Source organism: Raphanus sativus, unplaced genomic scaffold (genome assembly GCF_000801105.2).
Source record: "Raphanus sativus cultivar WK10039 unplaced genomic scaffold, ASM80110v3 Scaffold0923, whole genome shotgun sequence".
Classification (NCBI taxonomy): Eukaryota; Viridiplantae; Streptophyta; class Magnoliopsida; order Brassicales; family Brassicaceae; genus Raphanus; species Raphanus sativus.
The window spans coordinates 1-9,212 of record NW_026616237.1 but is presented as its reverse complement, the minus strand read 5'-3'; the positions used below and the strand labels follow the sequence as shown (position 1 = coordinate 9,212).

The 9,212-nt window shown below is 37.8% G+C and overlaps 1 protein-coding gene and 1 long non-coding RNA gene across 2 annotated transcripts; one reads left to right on the top strand and one right to left on the bottom strand.

The window, feature by feature from the left end:
- Window positions 1-855: 855 nt before the first annotated feature.
- On the bottom strand, window positions 856-2,291 carry LOC130503325 (uncharacterized). Its single transcript, XR_008940740.1, has 5 exons — window positions 1,741-2,291; window positions 1,556-1,663; window positions 1,419-1,469; window positions 1,182-1,242; window positions 856-1,013 (listed from the first exon to the last, which is right to left on the bottom strand). It is a non-coding gene; the product is annotated as an uncharacterized LOC130503325 (long non-coding RNA).
- Window positions 2,292-2,423: 132 nt separating this feature from the next.
- Window positions 2,424-8,320, top strand: LOC108847578 (uncharacterized protein At4g10930). The gene is made up of 15 exons (XM_018620854.2): window positions 2,424-2,560; window positions 2,648-2,713; window positions 2,961-3,046; window positions 3,189-3,279; window positions 3,373-3,422; window positions 3,603-3,672; window positions 3,748-3,857; window positions 4,273-4,338; window positions 4,593-4,987; window positions 5,115-5,168; window positions 5,305-5,380; window positions 5,480-6,530; window positions 6,619-6,693; window positions 6,773-7,774; window positions 7,866-8,320. Exons 2-15 carry the CDS (start codon window positions 2,651-2,653, stop codon window positions 8,106-8,108), a joined length of 3,432 nt encoding a protein of 1,143 aa, XP_018476356.1. The 5' UTR covers window positions 2,424-2,560; window positions 2,648-2,650; the 3' UTR covers window positions 8,109-8,320.
- Window positions 8,321-9,212: the final 892 nt, after the last annotated feature.

Genomic DNA, 9,212 nt, shown 5'->3' with positions numbered 1-9,212 from the left:
GCCGCATGACGCAGCCGCATGACGCTGTTTTGGGTTGTTCGTTTGATTGACGCTGCGACTATTTTCATTTGTTATTCATATTTTATTTTTAAAAATTTGTAAAATTGTATTTTAAATAAATAAAATGTAGTTTAAATATATTTACATCCATAAGAATATTATGTTTAATTGGTAATAATTTTTTGGTCAAATATAAAAATATAAAAATATTTGATGTCATAAATTATAAGCTAAATAAAATAAAAATAATACATCAAATCATATTAAAAAAATTATATTGAAGTAAATATGATAAAATCATACATTTAATTTTCGAAATTATCATTTCAAACAAATAAGGCAAATATGTTTTACAGATAAAAGAAACATGAAATTAAGTTGGTTGATAAAAAAAATTATTACAGCAAGTCTTAAAAAAAATCAAATCATTAACTAAAACATGATTTAATATGGTAAACGACCTCTACCAAATCCATTTGTGATGTTATCACGCAAAGCCTCCATTGATGTATCACCTCTCGGTTCATATTCAATAATGTCCACCACCATCATCATCATCACCTTCTGTCAACGCCATCGTCGCTGTCACCAACTTAATCCACTTGACCAGACCATACTTTGGATGCTTACGGTCCAAAATCCTCCATTTTGCTTTCCATACTCCAAATGTCCTCTCAATGTATGATCGCAGACTTGAATGCCTTTTGTTAAACAGCTCTCGTGCACTAACTGGTGGTCCTCCTCTCTGAAATTGAGGAATATGATATCGCATATTACGATGCGGACCAAGATACCCTGCCCTGGTCGAGTATCCGGAATCAACTAGGTAGTACTTTTCAGGAGGAAGATGTGGGAAAGAAGCCTCATTCCTCGCACAATGAGTCAAGACCTTTGAATCATGTGCTCTACCAGGTACTCCGACATATGCATATATGAACTTCATATCGAAGTTACATATGGCGAGAACATTCATTGTAACTCCTTTTCTACCATTATATGCTTCTGCATTCTGACTAGCAAAACCCAACAAAGACATGAGCTTTATGTAAGATGAACTTCATATATATTTGTCTGACTTGTAATAAAAAAAGTAATATCACCACGACAACAAGTTTGTATTGTAGGGAAGCTCTTTTTTATTTTTTATTTTTTTTAAAACAAGAGTTTAAAGGAAAACGAACCTTTAGATGGAGGAGTAGAGTTGGTCTGATAACCTTCGTTTACTTGGATGAGATTCCGATCCTGCAAAACCAAAACCAGAACAATTAAGATCATGTTCTCATGGTTAGTGAAGCTATAAGTGTTATTCAATAAACATCATTCAAAATCTCATTCAAGTTCTGCAACAGCAACAAACCCATATACACAGACGCATCAAAATCTCAAACACACACACAACACATTCATCATCTTATTACCTTACAAGACAGTGAAAGACAGACACACACAGAAAGCCTTTCTCTGAAACCCTGTAACCACAAAGGAACATCATAAAAATCGAAAAACAAAGTCTTACTACACTACTTGAAGTATTTTTTTTTTGCAATGGATGTACCTGGAACCTCTGTGTAAGCTCTGCAATAAGAGGATATTGCTCTAGATCAAAGAAGTTCTGTAGAATCTCAGGTGACACCAGACCAAGGTCTAAACCCTTTTGAATGTCCTGCACACAACATTAACAGTTCACGTAAGAGTTCATTGAACAAACAGAGTGCATATAACATCAACATTAACGCCTACCGGGTCAATCTTAAACCGATGGCTTCCACCAAGTTAGGTTCAAGAGAGAGAGCTCATAGATGGGTCTGCTTCGGAGATTGAGAGAGAACTTGAGATGGGTTTGTGTCAGAGAGCACGAGATGGAGAGAGAGTCGAGATGGAGAGTGAGATGGAGAGTGAGAGCACGAGATGGAGAGTGAGGGCACAAGATGGAGTGAGAGCACGAGATGGAGAGAGAGTCGAGATGGAGAGTGAGATGGAGTTGGAGAGAGATGGAGATCGAGATGAGATGGAGATCGCAAAGAGATGGAGATCGAGATGAGAGGTCTGTGAGAAGAGATCGAGAGAGATGAAGTTGCGTCAAAAGGAGGCGGCTGCGTCAAATATGTTAGGTTTTTTTGTAAATAATAAATTAGGTTAAGGGTAAAATTATAAATAGGGTAAAAAAACGCAGATCTTTTGACGCGGCCGCTGGTTTTCTCGGCGTCTTGACGCTGGACGCTGCGTCTAGACGCCGACGCCGACGCAGGTACCTACGTCGATGAAACGAACAAGCTTTGTGCGAAAATCATTGCCGCAGACGCAGACGCCGGACCTGCGGCAACCAAACGAACAACACTGTAGTTTCATTTTATCAAAGTCTGTATTGGAGGTGACGTCATCTTCTCCCTCCGTGAAATTTCACACCTCTTTCCAGTTTTGCCCTTGGGGGGAGAGAAAGAAACTTCACCTTTTTCTTAATCAATTTCCTCGGAAGATATTTTTAATTTCATCCTGGGTGAAAGAAAGAAAGGTTCTGAGATTGAGTCTCTCTAGGGTTTCGTAGTTTCTGATCCTCGAGGTTAGGTGGATTCTGCAGTTTTAAGAACTTTTCGTCGGAGGAAATCGATTTCGTCTTTGATCACTTTCTTTGTGTTTTGTTTTTCAGAAAATGGAGCTGGATTTTGAGGCTGGGAACTTGGTTGAAGACGAAGCTGGTGAAGTTGAACATAATGTTAGTGTAATCCTGGACTTTTTAGGGCTACTTTCGTCGCTTTTGGTTGACCTAATCATGGGTCCTACTTTTGAATGATTCTCCTGCACAACACTTGTATATGTAGCTTCAGAGTTATAATCATCAACATAAACTGCTGCTTAAAGCATTATAATAAAAAAACTAGGGATCTTTATAAAGTAACTGTGTGTTGTGCATTATAAAGTTTCTCGGTTTTGATTTTTTTAAAAAGTTTGTTTTGGAACAGGATATGGGTGGATTTGAAGGGGAAAGATGTGGGATTTGCATGGACATCATTGTTGATAGAGGCCTTCTTGATTGTTGTCAGCACTGGTAATTTTATTGCTTATTTCCTTTTAGCTCTCTATCTTTTCTTAGAGTCCTTAGAGTTTCCTCACCTCACTGCTTTGTGTGCTAACGCAATGTGTGTCAAGCAGCAGACTGATAATTTTTGTCTGTGTCTGATAAACTTCAGGTTCTGCTTTGAATGCATTGATAATTGGTCTTCCATTATGAACCTCTGCCCTTTATGTCAGAGAGAGTTTCAGTTGATTACATGTGTCCCTGTAAGAATTCTCATATCTGTTCCTTTTTTTATCTCATAACTTTTGTAAGTGGATCTATTGGTTTAGCTAATGTGTTTTTGTTTGATTGTGAAGGTGAATGATTCAGGTGAAAGCAGCAAGGTTGATGAGGTTTCGCTATCAGGGTACTATTTTCATGCTTCTCTTTCCTTAACAATCTAACTGGTGTCTTTGTTGAGTGGCTTATCATGAATAGAGATACTAAATGACATGCTGAAAATAAAAATATGTAACATAGATTATTGTATATGCTGGAAAGACTGTTGTGTTTGCTGAGGTTAAGCTTAACTATCAAATACATGCAGAGATGAAGATTGGTCTGTTGAGGAGGAGACTGACGCTCTCTCTTCTCCTTCACACTATATTGACGAAAATGTAAGTATTATCATGTATATGCCTTTTCCAAGTTACTACAAACTACGTTTTTAACCTTTCGTACTCATTTTGTAGGCAGTTATCTGTTTAGATGGAGATCTCTGCAAGATCCGTAACACCTTCAATTACATTGGAGAGGATTCAAACCTCGATACATCAATTGCTTGTGATTCTTGTGACACATGGTAACTATTTACCTGTTGAACCTTATTCATGGCCTGTTTCTTATTTGTAATGTGTCATGTTGGTTCTTTTACTTTCTTTTGTTTGATCACTGAAGTTCCTTGCTCCGGTGAACTTCTGGTGATATCTAAGTTGTTACATTGCCATATAATGTTTGTTTCTTCTGTGCTTTTAGATAACGATAATTGTGTTTATAGCTTAGTTTCTCTACCGGTTCTTAATGATCACCATTGCAAGAAGGAAATTTATTATATGATATGTAAAACAACAAAAATACTGGTCCTTGTAATCTTGCACGTGCATGTTCTTACCTTTCTATTGTTCTAGATTGTTCATCTTTAGAGCATTCTTAAAGGGTATTATAGTTTGATCATAAAAGTTACCTTCTGATTGTTATATTTCTCTATGTGCCAACAGGTATCATGCTATTTGTGTGGGTTTTGATCTGGAAATCGCATCAGAGGATACATGGGTATGTCCGAGGTAGGTTCCATTCCATATATTGACTATGACTGCATAAATTACGATTTGATATATAATTCATTTCATTGTGTCTGTTAGTATTAGCCGATTAGGCATAGGCAGTCATTTTTATGGGAGAGCTTCCAGCTTTTCACTTATTTGCTAAATAGAAAGATACAGATAACCAAATCTGAGTAAAACCTAAATACTTAGCCATATTCTCTATGTTTTTTAGCTATGTTGTCATAGTCTCTCGTCCTGTTGTGTGTGAACAGGTGTCTCTCAAGTGAAAAAACACTTGAATCTGATGCTTCACCAATGGAGACAACAAATCCCATGGAGATTCCTGAAAGCACAAATAGCGGATGCTCAGTCGAGGCTATTTACTCTGGAAATTTTTCAGTCACAGTTGCTGATGATGGCGAGACAGCTCTTGTCGTATCAACAGTCAAAGGAGACGAGTGGCCTATGAAACCAAGTGATGCCACTGCATCGTTAGTCCAAGCTACGGTGTACGGAGATCCTGATAACTCGCAGCTGGAAACATGTTGTAGGAAGGAAAATACAGAGGAGGCCCCAGGAAAATCGGAGTTCACACAGTCCTTACCACATAATTTATCATCTGATTCAAATCAGCCTCTCGTTGCTGCACACATGGAGAACAGAACAGGTACATTGATTAGTATTACAATTTCCTCTGAGGCATAGTTGTACGTTCTTTTCACGTATAGATTCTGAATATGATTTGTTCCGTGTTGCTGCGGGGAGTGTTAATTTTTCCTTTTATGCAATTGTAGACCTCCTTACAGGACTTGAAGAGAAGGAGTGTCTCCCGGTCAATGTTGAGAAATGTGAGAAACATACTTTCCTTTGTTGTCATGTTTATCTTCTGCTTTCTTTTTCTTTTTGTATGGCTTAATGCAATTGGATCATTACCTGCATCTGCACAGTTTAACATTGTTCTGCATGATGTATTATGTTTGCCAGCTCTTTCCAGTACAGCCGTTTCCAATTCAGATGTTGCTAGTGTTGCCAGTTTAAAGAGAAAACATTCAGACTGCAGGTTAGTTTCACAGATGTAACTTCTTTTCTTGGTACCATCATTTCCTCTTTACTCTGATTCGTGCACAAATGTTTGAACGTGTGTCATCTTTTTTACCAGTGGTGATGATGACAATTCGAAAACTAAGGCTGAGATTGCAGAACGTCTCGTTAAACCAAAGCTAGAGGAAATAGAAGAAAAAGCTACCATTCAGCACGAGAGCATATCCCTTTCAAACAATACACCTGTTGATATATTCAGCATTGTTAAAGGATTTGGGAGTAAAAAGAAACCCACGCTTCCAAAGACTACGGATAAGTCTTCAGAAGGAGAGAATGCTGTTGGTTTGAGAGTAAAGAAGATTAAGAAGACACCGGAAGATGAGAAAGAGTCATTGGTTCTGGTTGAGAAACTAAGGAAAGAAATAAGAGAGGCCGTTCGTAATAAATCAGTGGAAGACATCAGAAAAGACCAATTTGATCCAAAACTCTTGGCCGCCTTCAGAGCTGCTGTTGCAGGTTCCAAAACGGATGAAGCACCTAGAAAACTTCCGGCTCTGGCATTGAAGGCAAAGAAGCTGATGCTGCAGAAAGGAAAAGTCCGAGAGAATCTCACTAAGAAAATCTATGCAGATTCAAATGGGAAGCGGAAAAGTGCATGGCATCGGGACTGTGAAGTCGAGTTCTGGAAGCATCGGTGCATGAAAGCTGGAAAGCCTGAGAAAATTGAGACTCTGAAGTCTGTTCTTAGCCTCTTGAAGAAGAAACCAGCCGACGCCGAGACAAACGTTTCATCTGAAGCCCCACAGGCTTCAGATCCTATTCTCTCCAGATTATATTTGGCAGATACCTCTGTGTTCCCGAGAAATCATGATATCAAACCTCTTGTGGGAGCAAAAGAAACGGGGATCTCTCAAAACAATGCAAAAACCACAGGAGTGGATAAGACCTTACCAAAGAGCAGTGATGTCAAGGGGAGCAGCTCAAATGCTGCTGGATCAAAAATAAACTCGGGAAGCAAACCGCCTATTTTCGAGAATCCAGATGAGCTGAAGAAAGACAAAAGGAAATGGGCATTGCAGGTTCTTGCAAGAAAGAAAGCTTTAGCAGGGAGCAACTCGAGCGAAGACAAAGAAGGCTCTCCTGAGCTCAAAGGGAGTTATCCATTGTTGGTGTGTGATTCTCGGCCCTTGTCTTGTCAGCTTTTACATATCTGTTGTTTTGAAATTGTTGCTTATTTGTTTCTACGATTGCTATCAGGCTCAACTTCCAGCTGATATGAGGCCAAGCCTTGCGACCAGTCGCCATAATAAAGTTCCTGTTGCAGTTAGGCAGGTTCGTGAATACCATTTTACTTATTTTTTTTTTTAATTCATTGTTGTTTTTGTTCATAAGCGAATCACTCTTGCTGCAGGCACAATTATATCGCTTGACAGAATATTTATTGAAGAAAGAAAATCTTTTGGAAATTCGAAGAAGTGCAGCGACAGAACTAGCCGTTGCTGATGCTATAAATATTGAGAAAGTGATCGCTGACAAATCAAGTAGCAAAGTTGTGTATCTGAATCTATGCTCACAAGAAGTACTGCACCATTCGGAGAGCAAAGCGATGGACAGTAATGCTGTAGAACCAAATACTTCAGCACCACTGTCTAATAACGGAACAGAACATGTTGATGATAAAAATTCAGATGATCTTGCCGTCCTTCAAGCGCTCAGAGCAGCAGGTCTTGTTGATTCACCACCAAACAGCCCGAACCGTTCATCAGAAGTTCCTCCAGATAAAGAAGACAAAGCTAGGGAGGTAGGCCCAGATAATGTACTGGACATTGGTTCAGTTCCTGATACAGACATCTTTGGGGATTTTGAGTATGAGTTGGATGACGAAGACTATATTGGTGCTACAAAGGCTACAAAAGCAGCAGAGACACAGCCGGATGAAGGTTTGACTAAGGTGAAGGTAGTTTTATCCACTGTTCAGCCTGAGAAAGTTCTAAATCAATCTGAGGTCTTGGGGAATGAAGAACCAATAATAAACCAGGAAGGGACAACAAATGGTGAAGAAGATGGGAAGAGCTTTGTTCCTATGGAGCCTGTACCCGAGGCTGAGGCTGAGGGCGAGGGAGGACAGATCCTTTCTTTAGCTGAATGTGAAGAACTGTACGGACCTGGGACAGAGAAACTAGTTGAGAAACCTCTCATTGAAGGATCTGCGGATAACGGTCTTCAAGCTAAAGCACCTGATTCAGAGTGTGAGAGCAACACGCACAGGGAGTTCATCGCTTCAAACTTCGACAAGTCTTCCGTTCAAGAGAAGAAACTTCCCAAAAGGATCCCAAACTGTAATCCAAGCGAGAAGCCTTCTAAAGAAGAGAAAAGCAAAGATGATGGGATCAGTGACGCCATCATCAAGAAGGTAATAAAAGCTATGTGAATTTTCTCAAGTCAAAGTTGCTCATTTCATGTGTTTGATTACCTTTTTGTCTCTTGCTTTTGTTCTTTTATAGGTCGAAGCATACATCAAAGAACATATCAGACCACTGTGTAAGAGCAGAGTGATAAACGTGGATCAATACAAATGGGCAGTGACGAAAACCAGAGAGAAAGTGATGAAGTATCATAGCAAAGCCAAGAGTGCTAACTTCTTGATCAAGGAGGGCGACAAGATTAAGAGACTTGCCGAGCAATATGTTGAAGCAGCCGCTTCTTCTTCTGCCACCGGAGCTCACAACAAGGACAAGTGCAAGTGACAATCAGATGCGTAAATAAGATTGACCAAGGAAAGAAATAGTTCAGTATTAAAAACGTAAATAGACTTTTAAGTTATCTATCTTTTGTCTTCTCCACGAGTTGGAGATTATGTCTTCTCTCAGGCCACTACGTTAGAACGCAGGTCTGGAAAAAAAAAATTGAAGATGAGAAGTTATATTTATCACATGGAAGAGAATATTCTCATTTGTCAGTTTTAGAACTTAAAAGGTATTTCATTTAGTTAAACGTTTGCGAATAGGCTGCGGGTTCCAGTCCAAACGGCCGTTCGTTTCAATTATTCGTTTTCGTTTAGTTAAGCACAAAATGTTGATGAACTGAACGAAAATTTAGCATTTTCTTAACTTTATCATAGTACTGAAATTTGATTAGTTTGATGACTAATTCAGTTTAAATTTTTGGTTTATATTGGTAAGGTTATAACTTTCTTTCCAAGAAAATGAAAACAAAACTAGTAACAGAAATTCATAATAAGCCAAACGAAATTCATAATAAGCCAAACTTTCTTTAGTTTACCTCCTAATTTCTGTTTTGTCTCTGGGATTTATGACAGAACACTGACGCTGCCTACTCGCACATAAAAAGGAACATTGGCGCAGCCTCTTATTGTTGAATCTAGTAAATGCTTAGTTACTTGTTCGGTTCAAAATTGGTTACTCAATGTGATTTACGGATGGTACAAATCTAATATTAGGATCTTTTCAGGTATTAATAATCTGATCCATTTTATCCAGACCATCAATTTTCTAATAGGATGTGGTCCATAATTATTTAAATATTCGATGTTCCAATATCTGAAAATTATATGTTTTAATTGGATATTCAATTTTGATTTGTCAAATAAAATTAAGATTTTAAAAACTAAAAATAAATAAAATTCTAAAAATATAATAAAATAATTATATTTTATTTTAAATCAAGAAGTTTTTTTGTTTTTAAATCTCTCAAAAATATTATATTTAATAAATAAAATATTATAAAACTTATAGAAAACATAATAATCATATAATATATATAACTTTTCAAATATTATGCATATAATGGATCATATAAGAAATATAGTTAGTGTTATAAAAAAAATATAG